The sequence below is a fragment of the Xenia sp. Carnegie-2017 genome, unplaced genomic scaffold (assembly GCF_021976095.1).
Source record: "Xenia sp. Carnegie-2017 unplaced genomic scaffold, XeniaSp_v1 HiC_scaffold_22, whole genome shotgun sequence".
Taxonomy (NCBI): Eukaryota; Metazoa; Cnidaria; class Anthozoa; order Malacalcyonacea; family Xeniidae; genus Xenia; species Xenia sp. Carnegie-2017.
Genome location: NW_025813485.1, coordinates 452,733 through 479,520, shown reverse-complemented (window position 1 = coordinate 479,520; position 26,788 = coordinate 452,733). Strand labels below are relative to the sequence as shown.

The following is a 26,788-nucleotide window of genomic DNA, read 5'->3' as shown; positions in this document are numbered from 1 at the left end:
CTCAAACTGTCATTAGTTTCTCGTAAACGCAGTACGTTAACGTCATCTTCACTTCCGGTGGGGCCACCCCAGAACAATGACTTCCTGTTTATTGTCTCACTTACTTAAGTCAATGAATAAAAGTTCAACATTTTATTATATAGCAATCTAATTTTAAAATAGAACTTTTCTTGTCTGATATTTGTTTGTGTTGTTCGAGTTATGGTAAGTGCGAAATGCGTTATTTTATATTTATTCATGTAAGAAAAATAAAACATGCTTTTTGTTCATTCGACAGTTTTAATTCCAAGATTATTAAAAATGCTAGATGCAATATGTGAGAATGAGCAAGGGTTGAATTTTTACAGAAACACTCAAAAGCGCTTGACTGAGAGTCTTTGTTGTTGAAATTGTCTTGTTTGAATTGAACGGAGAAAATTTTTCGTACTATAATCATTTATCAAATTTAAAAGTAACCTCTCTCAGAAAATATTTATCCATTAAACATATTTGAACATTGTTCAGTTCTTCTGTTGATTAAACAAATTTTGAAACTAATGCTACGATTTCTAAGGTGATGTTCACTTTATTGTGATTGGCGAAATCATTAATGAATGAAATGCACACTTCCTTATCTGGTTTTATCCTTAGTGTAAACCATGTCATATTATGTTTTGACTGCTTTAGTTTGGAGGTGATTTTATAACTGACTGGAATTTTGGTGTGCGTTTGTAAGATAAATACGCATTTACATGAGCAAATTTTGACTTTCCTGTGTTTAGTTTTCTTACTTTCCTGTCTGGATTTAAAACCCAAAGTCATGTTTTGTCAATTTGGCTGTTTGTAATGAATAATGAAATTGGATTTTGTGATTTTTTAAGAGTTACTTGACTGGTATTTGGTATAAGTATGTTAGTTGTTTTTAACCTATGTTATATTACTTATTTCTGTTTTTTTATTCAGATGTGAGTGAGGTTGACATGTCAATACAGGAAAGTGGAGTAAACTCCTGCTGTGAAGTGTTACCATGGCTATGTCTAGAACGTCAATCAGAGTTAACAGATGTTACCCCAGGGGAATATGTTCTAAGAACATTATTCTATGACTTCACAGTTCTTGCTGAAAGAAAACTTGGCCATGTTCTTGCTGAACCTTTAGTAAGTAAACTGAAGTGCCAGTTAAGAAATGTAATTATTAGTAATTTGTAGTAATATGGCACATATTCATTCGTGATATTGACTTTAAACATCCCACTAACTTTTTTTATACCTTTGTTACTGTATTTTTGTAAACTTTTCTAACTTTAATTTCCACAAAAACCTGTTGTGTTCAAAACCATCTAAATTGCGTTAAATCCCCCAAAATTTTCTTTAATTTACTTATTTTGTGATCGACAAGGGTGATATTTTCAAAAGACTGTAAGATACATTAAATGTTGGTTTGATTTTAGGAAAAACCTCTTTCCAAATCACTTCAACGTGGTGAAGATCCGCAGTTTGATCAGGTAAAGGTTCCTCGTAACCATTGTTGCCTTTTAATAAGGGCAGGGAAACAAGGAGATCTTTCAAAGAGTATTAAAGTCATAAAAAATTAAAATATTTCAGTGAAACACAAAACAATTGACTATCTTTATAAAGTAAACATGATTTGTTCAACTTTGCAAACATTACAAAGAATATAGAAGAAATATGGAAGAAATTATGTTCTTTTTCAAACAAACATGTTTCAAAGACAAAACAAACATTTTAATTAATTCATGATTCCTATTGTGGAGACAGTATGTTTAAAATCTAAAATGCTTTAACAGAATGAAAGTAAAGATTGTAGCAAAGTAATGGTATAAGTCTGTTGTCCCTTAGCTTGAAACCAAGCTGTGCAGATTGTCTTTTATTTTCCAACATTTAACTTGCATAATGACATATAATTTTTTTATCTTATGTAAGACCATTCTGGTTGAATAACAATGTTGTTTATTTATTGGCATGATATTATTAGCTTTTACAGTCATTGAACTCATTAGCAAAGTACAGTTTGTCATCTCTTTTGAAAACACTTTTTCAATGGTATTCAATAGAAGTAAGTGAAAGTAAGATTATAATCATGATACATATGTTAGCAAAATGATCGTATTGATTAAAGTTCATTTCGTTGAATTTAATTCTAGCAATAGGCATAGTAGACTGACATTTAGTAATGATCATGAAGGACAATATCAGTGTTTCTTACATAAAATATGACCAATGTTTACAGAAGGAGCGAAGTTTGTCTCTAAATTCTACGGATGGAAAGAAAAGTCAAAGTGCTGCTAAAATAAAAGGGTAAAAGTGACTGGATTTGATTATAAAAAAAACTTTAAAGACTTTTACGTATGTAGTTACATAAATGTCTCTAGCTCAAATTTGCCTTTTTTATATAATTTTTCATATCTTATCCTACGAAAACACTTGAGTTGTTTCACCATTGTCTTAGATTCATCATATTAACTGGTGTTTCACCATCTCCTTCTGTCACCATTTACTGTGCTTTTCTTTAAGGCTTTTTCCCTTCTGTGTCATTGACATCTAGCTACTGGCTCCTTGTGGGTTTGTGGGTGTGTGGCAAGTCTGTCAGTCTGAAAACTTTGTACTAATGAAAGTTACTTTAGAGAATCGCCCACGTAACTATTCACTTATAACTAGAAGTATGACTTGAAGATGAGATGAAGGAGGTCGTTTTGTGTAATGATAGTTGTTTGGTTCAACAACTTTGTGCAAATAACCGTTTTTAATTTACCAAAATTAGTTACTTCAGAAATTTTCACGTGACAACTTTTTGATTTAAAATTTTTAGACCTTCTCCTGAAGTCCAAAATAGATCAAATGGAAAGGAAATGGATTATGTTTTAGAGAGACGTGAGGTACGATTTTTTATTGAAAGGAGCAGACATAGCAAAATACTTTAACTATTTATTTCATTGTTTAGCATGCCATTGATTTTATTCTCTGCTTGGTGCTCATTGAAGTGCTTAAACAGGTGATTTATTATTATTATTATGACTAATGGCTGTTCAAGTGGAAAACGTTCTGTAATTTAAGGATAATGTAAGAATACACATTAAGGATGATAATATCTTGTGAGCATTTTAAGTATATTGGTTGTAACAGCTTGCTTTAGGAATAATCAACGTCAAACTAAGAAATATCAAAAAAAATTTATAGAATAACTGTCTTTCACTTTAGCTTTCTGTACATCCTGTGGACGAATCATTGACAAATCACATTGAGAATCTTGCATTTGAATCTTTCAAATATCGTAGCAGCTTTGGTGATACACCAAGTGCAAGCAATGCTAATATTATCGCTGCATTGTTTGCTGAAGTAATTGGAGTTCTGGCACAGACAAAATTTCAATTTGTAAGGAAACGTTTTTTGACAGAGTTCAAGGAAAATGCAAGCAACACTGAGATGTTGGTCAATGTTATTTGTGGAATGAAATATTTGCGAATTAAGGTTTGTCTTGGTAATTTTTTACTATGTCGCAGATGATTATGTTGTTTTAAACATGGCATAATTTTATTTAACTTTAGCTTTTTCCTGTTGAACATGTTGAGGAAACTTTCATGTTTTTGCAGGTAAATAATCCGATGTGTTTAGAGCTAGCTAATTTTTTGTGGGTTGAAAATACTGAGGCTTTAAGTGTCTTATTGTTGTCATATAAAAACTTTCGTTAAAAAAACTGTCGTCAAATGTGTTTGAAGATTTTGACAAGTGGCGAAAATTCGCATCATTCCTGCATCAGATATCTTGGCGTAAACATTCGGGGGCGGTTCTGATATTTCTTGTTATTATTCTTATTCCAGAAAACGTAAATTTTTTTACACTTAGCAGATCATAATTTGATAATGTCAATGGATAAAAGTCGTGGATTATTTATTTTAGCAGTAATTAACAAGACAAGGAAAGCAGATAATCCTTACATGCAATGAAACCTACCACAGATGCTTTTCGTTTGATATTGTTCCGTATTTATGTATTGTTTTTTCAAGTTGTTTTTTTGAATAAATGTACTTTCATATTCGTTTTCTCGATGGCCATTGCGGTTCTGTCGTACTCTCGTCATTTATGTGTAGAAGAAAAGCAAACAGCAGACAGGCATGGACAGACAATTATGAACAGGAGAACTGTAGACAACTAAACAACCACAGACATTTAAACAGTGGGGGGAAATGTAGGATATCACTTGTAGTAAATTCGAAATGAAGCTTATTAAAAATATTTTTACATCCCATGAAGTCAGTGGATGCTTTAAATTAAATCAGAGCTAATAAAAATTAAGTAAATGTAAAAAAATGTTTCTGTTCATATTCAAATTACAAGTTAAAAAGGCAATGTTTTTTTTAAACTTTGCACTATGCCTTGAATCTGTTTGTTTTCAGTGTATTCTCACACTGACTGACATTTCATGATGTATTGTTTAGGATTGTGCTAACGTTTTGAATCTGTTTGTTTTCAGTGTATTCTCACACTGACTGACATTTCATGATGTATTGTTTAGGATTGTGCTAACGTTTTTATTGAAACGAAAGATAAAGATGTTAAATATGCTTTGGCTGGTGTCTTTGTTGATATTCTCGTTCCTGTTGCGGCAACAGCCAAAAGAGAATTAAATATTCCTGCTTTAAAGAATTTCATTGATCTCTTGTATCCTTATGCATTTGATATGTCAAAGAAAAACAAACATCTTCATGTAAGATATGTTATCACATGACATGTAAAAATGAATTCTTGGAAATTCACAAATTTTCAAAGTTCATTTGCTTTATAAGTTAATGTTCAAACTGTTATTAAGTATTTGTTTCTGATTATTATTTAACTTTCCTTTAACATCTGCAGTTAACAACTGAAAATTTCGCATGTATAAACGCATTATTACATGTGTCAATAAGATATTTAACGAATTTAATATCAAGTATAATTTTTTTCTAGGCAATGTATCCTTTGGTTGCTGTATTGATGTGTGTTAGTCAGAAACACTTTTTTCTCACACATTGGCCATTTTTATTGAATACATGTTTAACGAACATCAAGGTATAGGAACATTCTTTTATAAAGCTCGTTCATTTTATGTAAATTATTTATCATATTTAATTATACACATTTGTTTCAGGGACATTGTAAGGTTGATAGTTGGGCGGCGGGAAATAATCAAAAATTCATAATTTAGTTTCTGTAAATTCATTATAACATGTATATGAGAATATAGCCCTCCTCTCCCCAATTATTGATCTTTCTACATCCATGTTTGTCTGACAAAAGCGTCGTAAGGACAATAAAATGGGGACGATGTCGATGCAAAATAGTTGTATCAAATATTCAGTGATATTGTAGTCAAACAGGGAATGGGACATTAAAACGAACCTAGAGTATTGTATTTTCTGAGAAATATTGTGTTTATTCTTGTGTGTTTCCTTGAGAATGGTGACGTAATTGGTACTTATAGCTACAGAAGTATCATGGCACAGATGATTTTAAAAGATAGAAAGATAGAGCCATAAAAATGTTTATAAGTGTTGGAGTTTCTGTTTGATATTTTTAATCCTGGTAGATAACAGATTTTAAGTGAAGAATATGCGAAGCTGCTTGTGTCTAAAACATTTTTTTATTTAATTTAATTCAATTTTCAGCATCGTGATACAAAATTACAACGAATTTGCTTGGAATGTCTTTATCGAATGTTATGGTAAGAGTTAAACATTCTGTCTATTATAGTGATTTTGATTTTAATGTCAGCTCACAAGATATTTGATTTTCATATTTTTGCAGGGTGTATTTAATTCGAATAAAAGGCGAAAATAATCCAACGACACTAAGGTTGCATTTTTGCGTACTTTTGTTGAATGAAAATTCAATTCAACTGATAGTTTTTATTTTATTCAGTCGTCTCCGTAGCGTAACTGATACTTTATTTCCTCGTGGAGCTCGAACAGTTAATCCTCGTGATGTTCCTATAACTATATTTGTGAAGATTGTTCATTTCATATCCCATGTAAGACAAATTGCATATTCAAATTTGAACATTCTCTTTTTGATTGTAATTATTATTGTCACTAAAATTTATGAAGTTATAAATATTCAAAATATTTTTTTTGTTTTGTCTAGTACAATTTAGATTTTGCCATGCAGGACATCATTTTTGACTTGTTGAGTGTTGGTCGTTTTCGGCAAATTTATCCTGAGGTAAGTTGCTTTCACTACTATTTTATAATTTCGTTTAGATATTATAGTAAATAATTTCTATAATTTACTCAGTCACGTGTTTCTCCCTTGATTTTTGGTTACGATCTACAAATGTGAACATTTGATTTGACGAATTATGGAATACTTTATGTCATAGAGAATGAATATTGGACTGAGATCTTTCTTGGTGATTGTCGACAGTTTGCAAAAAAAGGTAAAAATAGTGTTTTGTTTTGTTATTGGTGCATGCAACTAAGCTACAGGGAAAATCTTTTCACTTTAGAAAAATTCCAGACAGTCATGAAAACATTTGTTTTAATGAAACGTATTTTACCTATATTTACGTTATCATATATTGTATTAGAAAGAGGATTTTTCATTAAAGGAAGGCGATCCACCAATGCCAAACACTTCGGGAACATTGCCCTCTGGAAGTTCGCTACGTGTCAAGAAAAGTTTTTTAAACAAACCATTAACTGAAGACGCTGCTAAAGATCTTGGTATTTCAAAATATTATAAAAGGTACAAATTACTCTGTGTTAAATTTAAAAGTATGGAGTGCAAACGGATAACGCACATTTTGCAAACTTCTGTATTTATTGAAACAACTCTGTATTACAGTGTATGTAAAGCTTTGGAAAATATTCTACATAATTTGGATTCACAAGTTGGACGTTCTTTGATGAAGAATAATCCTCAGTGTTTAAATAAGGATCCATTTGATATGATCACGTGAGGATGTGATATTTCAATTTTATCTCATTGAACATTTTCGATGGTTTTCTGTTTTACTTTAATTTAGAGGCGAAAGAAAACCGAAGATCGATCTTTTGAGGACATCTGTCGCTTCAATTCCAAAGTAAGTGTTTCATTAACATAACAGGGTAATAATAAGTTTTACTGAAACACACATGTATATATATAAACGTTTATGTTCATCAAGTGTCAATATATTTTTATATTATATTTTATATCAGACTTATTGTTCATGCTGTAAGCAAGAATGAAATGGTGGCATTGTTATCAAGATTAACTATTCATGTTGATGAAGAATTACGAAGGTAAATATTTTATTTTACGTAATCACACACTCCATTAAATGTACAAGGCATTTCTCGTGACTCGCATTAATTATTCAATTAGTTTCATTAACCTCCAAAGACACTGTATAGTGGTTTTGGGAAGCACCATTTTATGTTAATTTAATCGAGACATTATCTATACATATTTTGTATGTGTTACAGACAAAACACATTTTAAATACACTGAAAAACAAACATGGTGGACTACATCAATGTAGTAACTTGCACTTTTGTTTTTTTAGCTAAAAAAACAGTAACAAAAAAGCAAAATTAAAGTCTTCACGTAGACTCTTTGGATATGTTAATATGTTACGTCAAACCTGTCGATGTTTTCTTGATACTAAAATTGTTTGATCAAAATCTTGTCCGGGCTAGATGGCATGCAAGAAAGCTGCTAATTTCCATGCAAAATACTTATATACCAAACAATTAAGCAAAAGAAATTGTGATAAGCTTTTAATGGATCACACTTTCAAAAATTTCCAATCCGAATAAAAAGGTTACAGAATTTAACAAAAGAAGTCTGACATTGTATGGCACAAGTAGCCATCGAAATCTAATCCAAACAAAAACACGACCCCCGCTTCTTTCCACGAAATCCTCATGGGTCCATCCCGGTCAACAACTACCATTCCTATATAAAATGAACGTTATCAGTCATTTTTATATTTATTTTACTGTGTTGTATATAAATACTGGATTATTTTGTCCACGAAACGATGAACGGCCAGTTTTTTCTATCAGTAGCGTTAAACGTGAATATAAATTTGCTTTTTATTATATTTTGTAGTGTGGCATTCTCTTCACTTCAGAGTTTGATCATTGATTTTGTTGAATGGCGAGAAGATGTTATAATTGGTAAGATTAGTAAAAATTTATGTACGATTAATCACTATGCACCAAATTATCATAACAGTAGAGACTAACTGTCTGCCAAATGAGCTTTCCTGCTGCAAAGCTAGCCCGCAGAGAGAAGATTATCGCGTATTTTTGTGTTTCTTTAAAAGGTTTTGTAAATTTTATTATGCGAGAAGTTCAGGATCATCACGCTGTTTTATTGGATAGTTCATTACGAATGGTTTTAAAAATGTTGGCTCAATGGAAAACATTGATAACAATGCCAGAATCTGAAAGAAAGGTGAAACTTGAATAGTATCATTTTATTTTAACCATCTGTGTATATGTGTATATGTATATCATTGAAACGACTTTTTACTTAAATTATTGACCGCTTTTTTCATTATTTAGGGTACATTTCAACAATCAGAAATCACTATTCCTATCAATGCAATTCACTGCATTGAAGGATGTGGTTTGGCCATGCTTTGCAGGTAAACGTCAAACATTGCTCATTGTTATATAGATATTTTGTGTTGTAATTGTGATTGGTTCCCTCATAATCACGTGACCTTAGATAAATCTCCCACTGAACTATGTACAAAAAATTTTGCTTCCTCATGGTCAACACAAAAGAAACTACGAAGTTGAAAACTTAAATGTTGTTTGAATGTATCAGGCTGTTAATTTACACATTTTAATAAAACGATCTAAAAATAGTATAATGTAAATTACAATAAATTTCCTAGTTGTGAAAAAACCTGCCAACGTGTTTTTGAAAAATTCAATTTAGCGTTCGCCAAATTCCCCGAAAACTAGCACTGCTGATGCTAAAAGAGGCACGTGTTCTAGGAAACCTTGTTGCCAAGGTAACATCTTGCAACATTTTATTTCATAGTATTTTATAGATCTCTGAAGAATTTATTTTGTTATTGAAATAAGTTTTTTATGACAGTTAAGACTTGCAAAATTGTTTTTAGCAATTACACAAAAATATTTCTGTAAAATATTTTATTTCTGCACGGCGAGCATTTCTCCACGCTGCCCGTTTACGTTACCCTGTGACTGGAAACTAAAAGAATTTGATACGACTTATTGCAAATCATTGACGAACTATTTACACAGGCAATTAGCGCACGCGAAGGCTCCTTAGTAGTACATTAGCTAGGATCGCTGGCTCAATAAAAAGCCAATTTGCTTCCGACTTGGTCACTGAAATCAATGCTTTTTTTCTAGGATAGTTCTGTTGTATTTGTAATGGATGTTATCGATGGAATAGCTGCGGATATTTTGACAAAAATTTTAAGAAATCTCTCCATCGAAGATAAGGTTGGTTCAACAATATATTTCATATTTTGATACGCAAATCTGACTTTTATTTTTTATTCATATTCCTTGCATAAAAATTCAGAGTTTGTACGTAATAACTGCAAATGATAAAATAAAAATGTTTTTCATGGATTTATTCATCTTTTACATCCTAAAATCTTTTTCTTATGTGTCATTTCTTGTTTGTTTTATAGAATCTGTTTGGTTCTTCAATGAATATTGATCTACAGACATTTGTTGATCGTTTACCTCCGGGTTTTGATGCTGAAACTGGTGAATGTGGTGATGATCGACATAATGACATATGGTGCTCACTTATATCGCAGTTTCTTCTAAAACAACATATTCCTGATGCTTGTCCAGTTGCTACACAGTTCAGTTGGCAAGCAGTTCATCTTAGAATGTTTACTGTTTTCTCATTTATTGACCAATGGTAGGTTATCAACTATTGATGGCGGAATCTTTGTTTTACTATAGTTATATGAAGTATGTCTTATGATTGGGTTTTCATTTTAGTCCGTCTGGTATGGATTCTTTAACGAGCCTTGGTTCCGTTTATACACGGTCTGCTAAGAAAGGATTTAATATCTCAGACATCTATTTGTGGCAGAATTATCTTCTATTTGCTTGTACTGTTCATCCCATCTCAACTGTCGATCAACTCTCCTATGATATGGACGCTGGGTATAGAACTTTCACATCAACACATTGGATGCATAAATTATTTATTTTAACGATAATTCACCCATTGATATCTTTAGAAATTCTTCCGATGAAGGAAAGTCTGATCCGAGAGTAAGGACTATACGTAAACACAACCAATAATAAAGAACCATAACAACAAAACTATTTACATAATTTCTTTAATTTTGCAGTCATCTACACCAGACAGAGTTGAAAGTTTGTTTCGGTTTGCTGTTGCTTTAGTTCGCCATGATTCTATTGAAATAAGAAATGCTGCAATTTCATGTCTTGGAAAAGTTAGTCCTTTATCGTTTAAGTAAGTTTATCTACAGGCAGATCTTTTATTTTCAACTGTAGAATTTGGAGATTTTGTTGTTTTTAAAGGATGTACGATAACTCTATCGTTATACCGAGATATTATTTGTGTACTTTTGCAGAGAGTTTGTAGAAGAGCTACAAGTATCATTATTACAATATGTGTTAGAAAAAAGAACTGAGGTAAAATAAAAGAAAAAAAGAACTTAAAAAGAACTGAGGAAAAAAAGAAAAGAACTAAAATGGAAGAAAAGAACTGAGGTAAAATAGGAAAAAGAACTGAAAAAAGAATGAAAGAACTGAGAAATAAAGAAAAGAAAAAAGAACTGAGGTAAAAATGTGTTAGAAAAAAGAACTGAGGTAAAAATGTGTTAGAAAAAAGAACTGAGGTAAAATGTGTTAGAAAAAAGAACTGAGGTAAAAATGTGTTAGAAAAAAGAACTGAGGTAAAAATGTGTTAGAAAAAGAACTGATGTAAAAATGTGTTAGAAAAAAGAACTGAGGTAAAAATGTGTTAGAAAAAAGAACTGAGGTAAAAATGCGTATTTTCTCAACTAATAACTTTTGTTACTTATCATGGAGACTTATGGTTGATTGGGGAGATAGCTATGAAAGAATACTTATGGAATAATTGTTTGTATGTAGAGTTTGAGAAAGAGAAAGAAACGATAATATAAGAACGCATTTGGCGAGAATTTTTGAATTAAATGCTGAACACGGTTGTTTTCGAGATAGGTAAATGATGATCTTCTTGCTTTGTGTGGCTCTGTCGTTGTTTTGAATGTTTATCGTTACATTTTAGTGCTTGTGTTTTGTCTGATGATGGTTCTTTATCACAAACATTTGTTGATTACATCGAAAATACAAGGTAAATTTCGCGGAATTTCATCCATTATTTTTACGCACATAACTAATATAATTTCAATTTTAAAATAAAGATTTTGTCGGGTTGATAAAATTAAAAATCGTTTTAAAAAGAGCAAATACCACGGTTGTTGTTTATTTAAATTTCATTTTTCATTGCTTTGCAATAACATTTTGTCATGTTATGTCTTCTCAGGTCATATTTTGTTAGTGGGGAAGCAGATCGTGATCCTACAGCTGTTCTTCAATTGAAACTTAACTTTGCAAGATTCATTCAAAAGATGATAAAGAGCTTCTCCAGTATTAATAACATAACAAATGATTAGCATTTTTTGTTGCCTTTCCTAATGTCATTCTTTTATAGATTGTTCATTCTACAAAGGGGAACTTCTTACTAATGAAATGAGAGTAAATCTTTTTTCTCTTATGAGCTCGTGGTGTCATAAGAACAACACTTTATCTTCGATTGAAAAGTGCGTTCTTGACTGTTTTTCATTAAACGCTGTTTATCTAATCCAAATATCATAAATAGAATATGCTGTCACGAGATCTATAATTTCCATTGCTTTTACGTATTTGTCTTGAGCGTGTTGTGTCTCATTATTTCATTTTCCCTCTCATAGAATTGGTTTGTTACCAATAGAAAAGAAAAATGAATTGGAAACTGCCGCTGTACAGGTATCTTGTACATTGACCGCAACAGATTCTCCATCACGTGGGATTTTATTTTTATTTTTTCGTGGAGACTAAAATTTTTCACAAAAGAAAAATGCTTCAAATATTTAGGCTCTTTGCGCTTTGCTCTGTTGTGGCCCAGTGTTTGACAAGTGTGGTCTCGCGAAAGACGGATACTTTTATCGTTGGATTGAAACTATTTTATGTTCTGAAGATAAAAGCGTGGTACGTAGTTAGTGACTACATCTTGGAGGCTTAATGATATTTTTTTATCTTTAAAGTAAATTCTTTGACGATTTTGCTTTAGATAAATGGTGTTGGACAGGAAACAATTGAAAATCTTCTTGATTTAAATGATAATGTGCCATTTTTACTGGAATGGATTATTAATAAATGTTACACTGAAAATAAACTCATTTCTTATAAATGTTTCCATGCTTTAACCACAGTTATGGTACGAAGGTGAGCTATACTCTTCTCTATATTCTGCAATGAAAATGTTTCAAAAAATATGTTTCAACTCTCAATGTTCGTCATAATATTCGATTTTTAGGTATTATCCTTGTGACGTAATTCCTGTTATTGGTGTAGTTTTGTTTAAAACTTGTAGTCCAGACGCAGGAGAAAGAGAGAAATCTGCTCAATTACTGCAACTGTTGGAACGGTAAATAGTTTTTAAAACCATTATCAATTTCTGGGAAATATTCAGTGTATGAAGAAATGCAATATATTCTTTTGTAGGCGTTTTCTTTCTTATTGTGTTCCTGGCTTATCGCAATTTTCTCAAAGTCCAATAGAACTTTCCGATCAATTGGCGAATTTTCATCCTGAATTAACACTTCCTTTGTTGGCAGGTAAAGAATTATTTTCTGTTCTTTAGCGAGAATATTCATGCATCAAATGTTCATTTTAATATTGCAAAATTTCCTCATCCAAGAATAGTTGAGAATTTCATGTGTTACTTGAACTAAGAACAAACCTGTTCGATATTCTTGACATATTTTTATGTTATTCTTATTTTGGTCATAAAAATTGTCCATAGTCAAACGTTGCTTTTTTATTATTATTATTTTTTGAATGTTCTCTATTCATTCAACGTCGAAAAACCCTTGCTCCTCCCCCCGTCTCTTTCCAGGTATATGTAAATAACGAGATAGTTAACTGAGATTTTTCTCATTTATTTTTACAGAGTTAACATTCAGGTTTGAGATTGCACCGTTTGTTTATCAAAGAATAATTCTTAAATGTATGTTGCCGTGGCTTTGTAATGTTCAGTTGGTGGATATATCATCAACTAAGACATCTGCAACAATTGCTGATTGCTCAGACAAGGATATTAACACAATGGATCCCATGCGACATGTTGAGATGTCGGGGGATGGATGGGGATCAAGTAAAGCTACCCAACTTGTTTTGAACAATCTTTTTTATTTGACGGTGAAGGTACGTTCTCTTCACTATACGTTTTCCTCTGGGGTTGTGTATTACACATTTTGTAGTAAGTCATAAATTTCATTAATAATATTGTTCATTCTTTGAATAATATTCTGCATATTACATAATAAAGATGTATCTGTGTCATGTTATTGACGATGTTGTTTAAGTTTGTCCACCGATAACTCTTATGTTCTAAATGAAATTAAATTCTTTACTTATGATTTTCACATTGTTTCACATAGTATGGTGAAAATTTCAATGCAGAATTTGAAGAATTGTGGAGCGCTCTGTCCAAGGCATGGATTGGAAACAATCAAGAGATTTTGAATTTTCTTAACATTCTTGCTGGAATAAGCGCTCATTTGGAATTTTTTCCACATGTAAGAAACGCTGTTTTTGTTGACTTGTGTTAGCACCTGCCTTTTATCTTGTTATTGATCAGAAAGTAAAATGAAAAATGTCACCATGTTTAGTTTCAACGTTGGCTCGTTTTTTGTTCACCCAGAAAGTAAGACATAAAGTAAATAAAAACTCTGGTTTTTTCAAAATTAACGCACTCTGAATGAAGCCTCTAAACCAGTTTTTTACTCACCCAACGTTGATAAACTAACACCTACCTGGATTTTTAAGGTTATCATAAATTGAAAACCTGACCGCAATAAAAAAAACCCCGACTAAAATACGTGAAAGAATCGAATTTAATCAAATTTTGCATCAAATTACTCCTTTGTTTCCAAAGTAAAAAATTGATTAATTTTTAGGCCAAGAAAATTGTTGTGTATTTAGTTCGTGCCAATAAAGAAGGAACTTTACAAACTTTGATCAACGAACTTCAGGTTCCACAAATTATTATAAAGATTGTGGTTAATGATTGTTACTTTGGTTGTAGCCTTTATATTTTATATTTCAATGTTTTCCATGTCTCTTGATACATTTTTCATCTGCTTTTAAGTTAACTGAACCAGTGGCTGGTCATTTTGAGCGATGTGAAGATCCTCCATATTATATGGTTGTAGAGAAAGATCTATCTTCGCCAGTTGCAAATGATGTTGATGATAATAAAACAGAACCAAAGAATGACGAAGACTTAAAGAAAGATTATATTGATTCCAAAATTGAAGAACAACGCGAACGAATACCAAAAATCATTTCAGGTTATAACTGTTCATTGGTTGAGAGAGATTCTGACATCATCTTGCAGAATCATTCACTATACTTAAAAGTCTAGTAAAAAGAAGAGATTTGTAACTGAGTATAAATTTACGTTTCGTCGAAGTTACTTCACATAAACTAATGTTCTCAATATTAGTTGTGGTGGAACTTGAAATTTTTCATTATTTTTATTCAAACCAAATCATATCAAACTGTGTCAGTATTTATTTATGAATAACTTTGTTGTGTATTTTAGTTTTAAATCCAGAGAATGATTCTGGTGGAAAGTCACGGAAAGATTTGAAGAGAATTGAAGAACTTGAGTGGGCAAAAGCTTGGGTTGCTTGTATTCATAGACATCGTCAATGTTTTCCGTCTGGTTTATCTTTACCAATACCAGAAGAATATTTACGTTTCGCGTCATTGGTTGATGTCATTTCTTTATCATCTGTCGTTACTCCTTTGTACAGGTATAGTACGTACATTGACATTTTTACATAGAGGAGAAGCAACGTTGAGGAAGAAAGACGTTGTTTTTAGGAGTGGAGGAAGTTTTATTAGCAATTTCAATGTTTCTATATCAACGATTGTGAAAGAATACATGCACGACATGCTCGCTCGTGTCACGTCTGTTTACCATGAAAAATGTTTTTATCTAGTGAAAATCTCTGCGTAAAAACTCTATTTTTTAGATTTCTTTTTCTTGTTTTACAGATGTAACTTCTCATTGATTCTTCTAAGTGAAGTAATTCGCGACCAACCACGTGTAAACTGGCTTCCTCATCTTTCCCTTATACTTCATGTTGTATTTTTAGGTATTTTTATGACTAAGAAGTTTATAATATTCAATTTATGTTTTTGAACATAGACATAGCACCCTGTAATATAGCAATGCGTCCTTATAGTAAAGTACCATATGTATGTATAGTACCCTGTCATATAGCAATGCGTCCTTATGGTAAAGTACCATATGTATGTATAGTACCCTGTCATATAGCAATGCGTCCTTATGGTAAAGTACCATATGTATGTATAGTACCCTGTCATATAGCAATGCGTCCTTATGGTAAGGTACCATACGTATGTATAGTACTCATATAGCAATGCGTCCTTATGGTAGTACCATATGTATGTATAGTACCTGTCATATAGCAATGCGTCCTTATGGTAAAGTACCATATGTATGTATAGTACCCTGTCATATAGCAATGCGTCCTTATGGTGTACCATACGTATGTATAGCAGTCATATAGCAATGCGTCCTTATGGTAAGGTACCATACGTATGTATAGTACTCAGTCATATAGCAGTGCGTCCTTATGGTAAGGTACCATACGTATGTATAGTACTCAGTCATATAGCAATGCGTCCTTATGGTAAGGTACCATACGTATGTATAGTACTCAGTCATATAGCAGTGCGTCCTTATGGTAAGGTACCATACGTATGTATAGTACTCAGTCATATAGCAGTGCGTCCTTATGGTAAGGTACCATACGTATGTATAGTACTCAGTCATATAGCAATGCGTCCTTATCGTAAGGTACCATACGTATATATAGTACCCAGTCATATAGCAATGCGTCCTTATGGTAAGGTACCATACGTATATATGGTACCCTATAATATAGCAATGCATCCATATGGTAAGGTACCAGTCATATAGTCAGTTTACTAAATACTTTCCTTTAACTTTGTCAGTGAATCACAGCAACCTGTTTAAACTTGTTTATACTTGTTTTCTTCAATTTAATTTTGATATCACTGTGTTATATCATTTTAGGTTTTGACCACAGTAAATCATTAATTCATGAACATTGTAAAAGTCTTCTTGTCAACCTTGCCGTTATTTTGGTACTTGAAGGCGATTATTCTGCTGTTGCTCATTCTCTTATGAAATTTAAATATTTTTCACAAAAAACTGCTGAGCATCAATGGAACACAAATGTAAACTTCCCACGTGATGGTACCGTTCTCACTCGTCGTGAAAGGTTTGTGAAAATTACTTCTATCATCTGTTATAAAATCATTTCCTTTGTAAAGTATCATTTATTTATTTCTGTGAAGAAATTTTTATGATTAGTAAAACTGCTTCTTGTAGTTTGCTTAATCATTCCTTTTACGTAGAACATTTTTCTTAACTTCTTTCGTTTAGTCTCAAGACGAAAGAAGAAACTCACTCCGATGACGAGAATCTGAGTGAGAAAGTGATATGGCTAATATGTTATTTAACTCAAAGGTGATTTAGCTGAAGGCATCAATTATCGTATTCATTAACACGACTTTATAATACCGACAATGTTTTATTATTAGTGTAAATATGTTATATGTTGTTCGTAATTTAATGATCAAAGTACTTATTTTGTTAAAATTATCTTTCTGAAATTTAATGATTCTATGATGACTAAAATGTTATCATTGATCTTTATAGTTTTATGACTTGATGGTGAGGAAAAGATTTTGAAGAATTTCATTTTTGTATAATTTTTTATTGAATATATAGAAATAGTACATTTCAACTACTCGCCTTTTTTGTTCTACTCTAAAAAGTAAACCTACTAACTTTTTATTTAAAATCGGTTGCATTTAGTACTATTACAATAAAAATTAAATGTGTTTGTTTGTGTTTGTGTTTAGTGATGGAAAAGCATTGTGGAGCTTTGAAGACATAACGACAAAGTCTCAAGATATTGTCAGTGCGACAGAATTAACTACTTTTCTCCTACAAGTCCTCGAAATATTTGAGAGTAAATTTAAAACAAGTGGTATTCGTAGTAGTTGGGCAAAAGTTGCTTCAAAATGGGCAATATCGTGTTCATCACGTCATTACGCTGGAAGATCATTTCAAGTGTTACGTGGTTTGACAGTCCAGTTATCTTGGCCAGTTGTTTCTGATATTTTATATCGTCTCGCGGAATCTATAGGTGATAATAATGAAGATGTTCAGGTAAATATATGAAATGTGGCAAACATGTATTTAACGATTGTTTTAAGGTAACTTTGCATAGTTAACAATTTATTATAGTGATGAATTTTTACAATTGATTACAACTCAACTTATTGTATTAGAGGAACTATTACAATTGTGAAACTCGAAGATCTCGCAATGTGATTATGGAACCACGAAGTTTCCGTTCAGACATTATCGTTCTATTTTAGGGTTATGTGATGGAGATTATTCTCACCTTAAACGCTGTAGTCGAACAATCTCGAGAAAATGTTGTGAAGGCAAACCTTGTCTACCCCTTGATGGAAGGTGGCACAATTCAAATAGATGATTCAACCCATTTGTTGGCAACATCTTCTCCGGAAAGATCAAGTAATGTTTCAAGCAAGGATTCTGTAGGTCACATACGATCGTTAAGCAGTGGGGGCAGTCTTCAAGAAACTTTTACACAATTTCAAGTACTTTCACCAAAAATGAGAAGTATGAGCTTGCAGTCATTACGTTTTTCTAACGATAATGCAACATCACTTAATCAAGGAGATTTGTTGGCGAGAATGTTTTGGGTTGCTGTATCTTTGCTTGAATCAGATTATGAGCATGAATTTGTCATGGCTGTGAAACTTTTGTCCAAGGTTTATAACTTTCTATACTTTTTTAGAACAAGAGAAATTCAACTCTTTAAGTATGTTTTGCTACATTTTTTTGACGCTTTTATACAACGTGAAAAACACTTTGGTGACATTAGAACATGCTTGCTCGTGTCATATTACAAGTTTGATTTTCTCCAATGCCTCTTAGAAATTTAGCCAAAAGACCTAGAAGTTATCATCTATTTTTTGTTTATTTTCATGCTATATTTAGTTAGGCACTTATTACTTATGTACGAAGGAAAACAAGTTCGGATCGTTTTTATTTTCAGGTGATTAATCTGATCGATTTGAGCAGCAAAACAACTCAGGAACGTTTGGAATCACTTCTATATAAATTGAAATGGTCACAATTTACAGGTGTACAAATGTTGTTGTTAAAGGTAACCTTTGATTATGTCGTTAATTTAATGATCACGGGTTTAAAATCTACGACAATTACGTGGTGATTGTAATTGGATACCTGGGGATGAGGTAGTGATGATATTTAAGGAGGGCGGTGATAGAATACATTGGGGGAAGTAGTGGGGATAGGTGATTGGGTGGGATGTAGTGGATATCTAGGAGGAGGTGATTAGGAAGTAGTGGATATCTGGAGGGGGCTTGGATGGACCCTGGGGTGGGAGGTGGAGGAGTGGATGGATCTGGAGGATAGTGGTGGATATCAGGGGAGGTAGTGGGGAGGGATGGTGGAGGATATCTAGGAGGGGATAGGAGGTAGTGGGGATATCTAGGAGGTGGATACCTGGGAGGTAGTGGGGATATCTAGGGAGGTAGTGGGGATATCTAGGGGAGGTAGTTTGTTACTGTGGCTCGATAATTACTTGGAAGTGCAATTACCCTGAAAAAATTTAGTTCCTCATGTTTTATGACAATTGTTGGGGCTATGAGCGTGGGGCCTGGGGTGAAGTCATGTAACAATTTTCAACTGAATTTTTCTTGCGTCATTTTATATTCAGTCCATTTATGATCTTTGATGATTACAAGTTTATATTGTTAGGGCTTGACATCGCCATCCACAAGTACTTCAACTGTTGAATTAATAAAAAAGACAATACCATACAGTAATATTTCAATAATGGATGTTTCAGAACACACAGGTTAATCTTTTACGCAATTATCATGTTATCACTAGATGTTTCACAATTTATACTTTTTGAGGAACTTTGTTACAAAGTTTCGTTTTTAAATGAAAAAACACACTCCAAAAAGCATCATCTTCTAAACTCAAGATTTGAGTTATCAATAGCAAGAGAGAAGATTTAAAAGCAATCTTGCGACTTTATTTCAAAGTTGTCATCAAGCTAAAGGTAACCTTTGATTAAGTCATAACCTTTGATTACGTCATCACTTCCTTTGATAATGACTTTAAAATAAAGTCAAAACAATGTTTTTATATCTTGTCTCTTACTAAGATGACTCAAATCTTTGGAGTGTGTTTTTGTCATTTATTCCTTCAAATTGTCAGCTGGAAAATTTACAGATTATAAACTATAAAATTACAATTGATAACGATTTGGGGATGCTTAATATTTTTCTTTATGAAGGGATTGTTTTGAGTATCTTGGCTCTGTTGCCTTATATGATTCAACGTTTTAATGAACCTGATGAGTTTTCATTAAGTTGCGCCTCTATTGTTGGTCAGGTAATTGTTTAATAATAATTTTATATCTGAATATATATTGAACACTTTATTCTTGTTATACATCAAAATTTATTTGGGTTTTTTTTAGGTTTGTGTTAGCAAAAATATGATTGGTTTTGGTAAACTTTTTGCGATGTACAATCAGAGAACCTATCATAAAACTGTACAAATGTGGACGGAAGGTGTCTGCCGTTATATTTATGAGTTTTATCGACAAACCATTCGCACATTATTGGCGTTTCTTACTGAGGTATGTTAAAATGTTTTCTACAATGCATTTTTGCATGAATTTTTTAAGCTAGAAAATTTAAACCAAACACATACATAAATTTATTGCAATTATATCCTTAGCCAAGTAAAAATTTCACTGATTTATTGACTTATGGTTTTCACTTAACTCGATTTCCGAGCGCACAATTTTATTCAGCCAATGAAAATTGTTCTAGCTGATGTGATAGCCAATCAGCAGTTACGTTTTGAGCAACTGAGTTACAATCCATTATCGGGATGTAAAATTAAACTAATCATGAGTGAACTTATAAAATCAAATACGTAGAATGTTGTACTAGAAACAAAGAATTGTTTTTTTATCATTGATGTAATCACACGTACCTGACGATAGAAGTCATGATTAATGAATAATTCATTCACTAACTTGTTATTTTTTCTGTTCAGCTGTTAGAACGTGGTCCACAAGTCAACCAGACTGCAGTGTTAAATGTTACTTGTGCTTTGATGCGACACATTGATTTTACTTATGTCAATACCAGACACATTTTGATACCGACATTGAAAGTTATTTCAAAACACATCAAGGTTTGCGATTTATCATCATCTGTTACTGTTTATTTTTGACATAGTTTAGAAAATTCACTGTTAAAGTTTAGAGGATTCGTTTAAACGTTTTATATTTTATATAAGGGATTTGTATGGTGTTCATTACGTTTTTGAATTTGATGTTTTATGAGTTATTGTTCCTTATGATATAATGTCATCTCTCATATATATATGTTTTTAAATGAATGTTAACTGCGAGTCCGATATGCTGGTCGTTCATTGATTTACTTCATGCCGTAGTTAATTCATAATATATTCTTCTGATAAACTACTATTATATATTTAACTTTTATTCAGGATGATCTCTGGAAAGAATCATTGAATGTGTTGAAACTCGCTGTTTCTAGCTGTTCCCAGCTTGAAAAACCAACACAACGTCCACAAAGTGTTATATTTGATAGTACTTGGTCTTTGGATAAGAGTGCCTTCCAAAGACAAGAGTTACCAGGAAAAACACTTGTATTTGCTTTTGATGTAACTGCAGCGTTTGCAACTGTGCAAGATACTCAGGAATTACCTCAGAAATCTGATTCATCTTGGTGGAAACGACCTCAACTGTCTCAAGTATTTAACATCTCTTTATCATTATCATCTTGTATATAATGATGCACTGGTTGTCAGTACCATTATGCCTCAAATTTTATTTATTGTTTTACTGGTTTCGTATTTATTATAAAAATATTCGTAGTATATTGTTATCTAGCTTTGAAATCATGTGAAAAGTATTTGCTTGAATGAAATATTTTCATCGCTAACATTTTACATGTGTTTTTAAGCGTCGCACAAAGGAGCATCTTGTAAGTGTACTTCGTGTCTGTGGTCACCATGTTGGGTTGAAACAAAGTCCATCAGTTGTGTTCAGTTCATCAAGTGACTTAGTAATGGAGAAAGCTGATGGTGGTGATCATTCATCTTCAGATGAAAATCAACATTTCGAAGTCGGTAGTAAAGAGGAAAATGAAGCTAGTGAAGCTCAACAAGTAAAAATTTATTCATGAAAAGTATATGTGATCATGTTGTTATTATATTGAATTGTTTTCATTTTATTTTAATGAAGCTTATTGGTGTGTTTACTGGTTTTGATTTTCTTGATGATGAAATTGATGAACATGATGATGACATTAGTGGATTTGGTTGGGATCTTCAATGTGCAGATTATAAAACACCAGAACCTGGAGAATCTAGACAACGTCATAGTCCACTTTATGGCTCTGAGTCAGACGATGATGAAGTATATTTTGTAGCATTTTATTGTTATATTATTGCTGTTTTATTGGCTGATTACCATTATTATGTTTAATATGCGTTTAGATGACACGGTCTCTTTCAAGTACAGTCTCTCCCAGTGCAAATATACCTCTTACGGAAGAAACGTTGCGTATTCACGATGAATCAAAAGGATTTACATCAAATACTCAATATTCACCACCTTCTGAATCTAGGTTTGTTTCATTTACCGTTTATGTAATTGGAAAAATAGTTTGTCGATAAGGAAATTGTGTAAACATCAACACAAGCCTTTGATCATCTCTAAATTTGTTCATTCTACCATGCATTTCAACATTTTTTAGTCAAGAATCTACGGACTTTCTGTCATCTCGTTTCCCAAGATACGTGACGTCAATAATTCATTGTCATGACGTAGATATCAAATGGCAATCCCATGTTACGACACTTATTAATGATACAACTGGATCATCGGCTGTTAACAGTTTTGCATTAATGGCCTTACTTTTACGACATATACGAAACAAAGTAACTGATATTACAAGGCAATGTTGTAATGTTTTAGATAATAGTTTGTTTGGTGTCACATCTTTGTTTGTGGAAATTCTCGAGGCTTTAGACATCCACGGTCATTGTCCGTATGTGTACCTGGATAGTGAGGTTGTGAGACGCTCAAAGATACTGGAACGACTAAAGTTTATGATTTTGGAAATTGACGATCATTATCGAAGTTACAAAGAAATGTTACATAATGCTAGCCGAGCGTTAGAAAGATTACGAAATGTTGATAAGAGAGATCATTCATCTTTACAAGATAAAGAAACATCAACATCCAGTTTAGAGGAGAGCAAATATGACGATTGTGAAATAGCTTTATGTTGGGCGCTGTATAAACTACATTTTCAAGTGTTGCTTGTCTTGGATAGTTATTCAAGATCGTTTGAATATCTTCAGAAACAAGCAAACAAGTATGATGTAAGTTGCTTCAGTAGTTCTTTGTCTTTAGTATTAACGAAACCTTATCACGACATATATATGTATAATAACTGTCATGCCGTTGCTATATGCACCATAGCCACCTAGTGGCAGCTACCAAACCCACCTACAATAACCATCTGGTTTGAAGCTACCATACGTATGGTATAACCATCTGGTTTGAAGCTACCATACGTATGGTATAACCATCTGATGTGAAGGTACTATACCCTGCGGTTACAATCTGGTATGAAGGTATCAAATCCTATGATAAACATCTGGTATGAAGCTACCATACCGTGCGCTAAACATCTAGTATGAAGCTACGATAACCTGCGCTAAACATCTGGTATGAAGCTACGATAACCTGCGCTAAACATCTGGTATGAAGCTACCATACCCCTGCGATAAACATCTGGTATGAAGCTTCCATACCCCTGCGATAAACATCTGGTATGAAGCTACCATACCCTGCGATAAACATCTGGTATGAAGCTACCATACCCCTGCGATAAACATCTGGTATGAAGCTACCATACCCCTGCGATAAACATCTGGTATGAAGCTACCATACCCCTGCGATAAACATCTGGTATGAAACTTCGGTAACCATTTTATATGAAGCTACCATACCCTACGGTAACCATTTTATATGAAGCTACCATACCCTACGGTAACCATTTTATATGAAGCTACCCTACCCTACGGTAACCATTTTATATGAAGCTACCACACCCTACGGTAACCATTTTATATGAAGCTACCATACCCTACGGTAACCATTTTATATGAAGCTACCATACCCACGGTAACCATTTTATATGAAGCTACCATACCCTACGGTAACCATTTTATATGAAGCTACCACACCCTACGGTAACCATTTTATATGAAGCTACCACACCCTACGGTAACCATTTTATATGAAGCTACCATACCCACGGTAACCATTTTATATGAAGCTACCGTACCCCACGGTAACCATTTTATATGAAGCTACCATACCCTACGGTAACCATTTTATATGAAGCTACCATACCCTACGGTAACCATTTTATATGAAGCTACCATACCCCACAGTAACCATTTTATATGAAGCTACCCTACCCTACGGTAACCATTTTATATGAAGCTACTTCCACGGTAACCATTTTATATGAAGCTACCGTACCCTACGGTAACCATTTTATATGAAGCTACCGTACCCACGGTAACCATTTTATATGAAGCTACCATACCCCACGGTAACCATTTTATATGAAGCTACCATACCCCACGGTAACCATTTTATATGAAGCTACCATACCCTACGGTAACCATTTTATATGAAGCGGTAACCATTTTATATGAAGCTACCATACCCTACGGTAACCATTTTATATGAAGCTACCATACCCTACGGTAACCATTTTATATGAAGCTACCGTACCCCACGGTAACCATTTTATATGAAGCTACCATACCCTTCGGTAAATTTTATATGAAGCTACCTACCCCACGGTAACCATTTTATATGAAGCTACCATACCCTACGGTAACCATTTTATATGAAGCTACCATACCCTACGGTAACCATTTTATATGAAGCTACCATACCCTACGGTAACCATTTTATATGAAGCTACCATACCCTACGGTAACCATTTTATATGAAGCTACCATACCCTACGGTAACCATTTTATATGAAGCTACCATACCCTACGGTAACCATTTTATATGAAGCTACCATACCCCACGGTAACCATTTTATATGAAGCTACCATACCCTACGGTAACCATTTTATATGAAGCTACCATACCCTACGGTAACCATTTTATATGAAGCTACCATACCCCACGGTAACCATTTTATATGAAGCTACCATACCCTACGGTAACCATTTTATATGAAGCTACCATACCCTACGGTAACCATTTTATATGAAGCTACCATACCCTACGGTAACCATGTATATACAATAATCAATCAATCAATCACCACATGCTAATAATTTTAATATTCAATTAGGCATTTTGAGCGTTTATTTCTTATTTAACTGTGTCTATATTTTAGATTGTGGAACTTAGTAACAAGGTTGCTTTAATACGTAATGAAGTGTCATCAGCTTTAGTCTCTGTGAAAAATACTTCTGAAGAAAACGAGCTTTCATTCGAGAGCGATGTAACACATACGTATGCGAGTGCGTGCGAATCAATCACTAGAAACCTGTGCAATTATAACACCGAATCTGCTGTCCAAACACTTCACATGTTTAGAGAGAAACTATTTATTGAAGATGAACAAGGATATGTGGAATTTTTAGCAAAATTGTACTCGAGATATTTGGTGGAAAAGAAACCTGGAGCTTTGGTTATGTCGAAACGCGATTTTTCTCTGTCGTCCATGATCAACGAATTGAAAGAGATGACGATTAATATTCTTTCTGTAATTGAACAGTTAAGTCCAGTTGATAAGTCATAAATATTTGACATAAGAATGTAAACCATCATTACTTTATACATCTTAGCGACAAGTTTTTGCTTTTATGCTTTTTATGTGGATAAGAAAAATCCTCCAAAAGGTTTGTTTCTTTTCTACATGCCATTAAATAAGTAAACTCTTCATTATATTTATATATCTAATGACAGCTGTAAAAATTATACCACATTTATAAATGTCATAGATTAGTTTGAAATTTGAGGTTGTGATAAACTTACGAAAGTAAATATTGTGAAATATGTTTTTGTTTTATCACAATTATAAAAGTGTTATTTTTAGTGAAAAGTTTGCCGTTTTATGATGAATGAAGAAAATTCAAGCCAGTCATTCCGCCATTGGTGAAAGCAATAAAAAAATGGTAAACATTTACATAGAAAATATTCAGAAATGTGAAACATGTTATTGTGGGACTAAGCTTTATTCCTCGTAGCTAAATCTTCTGCAATATTTTCATCACTGTATTTGCTGTTGTATACCGAGTTCCAACTGTATGACTGCCTATGAAAACCAACCAGTATGTTATTTGAAACGTTGAAGTAAAATTGTGTTGTAAAGATGTTTTGTTTAGATCTGACAGTACAATTAAGGCTTTATGTGTGAACGAACTCGTTTTACAAAGTCAGTTCCTTCGAACAAGTCAGATTTATGACAAAGAAATGAAACCCGCGATGAGTCATTTGAATGAACTTTTTATTATATTTCAAATAGTAACTATGATATTGTCAATGGCTGAAAAACTGAATGCTATTTGAAAACCTTTCTTTTTTCCATATTGTTTTGACTGTCGCCTTTTAATAAGAAACGTAAAGTGTTAAGGTCATTTGTGAGACAAGTTGACCCTTTCCATGAACGAGGTTCTTGAAACAACTTATATTCAAAGCCAATATTAACATGAATTCAATAAATTAAGTCATTAATTAATCTCTGTCATTTTCTGTTTTAGTATTGTTGTGTCATAATTTATCTTAAAATGTCGCCGAGTTGTCAAGAAATTCATTTTTTCTGTAATAATAACCATGGGGTTTGTAATTTCAAATTTTAATTAAATATAATATTGCCATGTGAAATGCATGGAAGTATCTGGAACCCCTCCTCTCAAATCGTTGATGAGTGAAAATTGAACTGCTGTATCAACACGGATAACTTTTTATTTAAGGAGCTTTAAATAAATTCCTTATTATTAAAAGCGAAGATAAAAAATTCATAAAAAATTTTTAGGTTTGGAGGTTTTATAATTCAAATTATCTAACAGGTTTGTGATTTATAAAATATGTTCGAGTAGTGTAAATAGTCAGTAATTCTAGAAATGTTTCGAAATATTACGCATAAAGCTAATGTTACATAAATTTTGTTTCATAGAAGACACTATAGAGTGCGATGAATTTTTATATACAATGACAGACACTTCTATTTCAGTTGATTATGTTTTAAAATTACTCGTTTTATAGCTTTAGACGAGTT

At 32.7% G+C, this 26,788-nt stretch overlaps 1 protein-coding gene across 1 annotated transcript; it reads left to right on the top strand.

Moving 5' to 3' along the window:
• Nucleotides 1-107: 107 nt before the first annotated feature.
• LOC124446801 (protein furry homolog-like) lies at nucleotides 108-25,612 on the top strand. The gene is made up of 61 exons (XM_046997678.1): nucleotides 108-204; nucleotides 943-1,136; nucleotides 1,430-1,483; nucleotides 1,975-2,055; nucleotides 2,230-2,297; nucleotides 2,809-2,875; nucleotides 2,941-2,991; nucleotides 3,198-3,467; nucleotides 3,545-3,589; nucleotides 4,513-4,704; nucleotides 4,944-5,045; nucleotides 5,642-5,697; nucleotides 5,781-5,828; nucleotides 5,895-6,003; nucleotides 6,117-6,194; nucleotides 6,352-6,408; nucleotides 6,580-6,716; nucleotides 6,816-6,926; nucleotides 6,997-7,053; nucleotides 7,172-7,255; nucleotides 8,067-8,134; nucleotides 8,284-8,414; nucleotides 8,525-8,607; nucleotides 8,907-8,982; nucleotides 9,350-9,442; nucleotides 9,637-9,875; nucleotides 9,959-10,126; nucleotides 10,204-10,237; nucleotides 10,318-10,442; nucleotides 10,564-10,624; nucleotides 10,974-11,067; nucleotides 11,101-11,176; nucleotides 11,244-11,309; nucleotides 11,502-11,605; nucleotides 11,670-11,778; nucleotides 11,929-11,983; nucleotides 12,092-12,205; nucleotides 12,288-12,442; nucleotides 12,534-12,644; nucleotides 12,722-12,834; nucleotides 13,170-13,423; nucleotides 13,660-13,797; nucleotides 14,179-14,253; nucleotides 14,370-14,571; nucleotides 14,826-15,039; nucleotides 15,284-15,384; nucleotides 16,353-16,560; nucleotides 16,725-16,808; nucleotides 17,207-17,516; nucleotides 17,729-18,148; nucleotides 18,436-18,546; nucleotides 19,164-19,263; nucleotides 19,711-19,808; nucleotides 19,897-20,058; nucleotides 20,484-20,624; nucleotides 20,943-21,209; nucleotides 21,422-21,625; nucleotides 21,703-21,876; nucleotides 21,957-22,087; nucleotides 22,217-22,847; nucleotides 24,902-25,612. The coding sequence occupies exons 2-61, from the start codon at nucleotides 960-962 to the stop codon at nucleotides 25,307-25,309; spliced, it is 8,352 nt and encodes a 2,783-aa protein (XP_046853634.1). The 5' UTR covers nucleotides 108-204; nucleotides 943-959; the 3' UTR covers nucleotides 25,310-25,612.
• The last annotated feature ends 1,176 nt before the right edge of the window (nucleotides 25,613-26,788 follow it).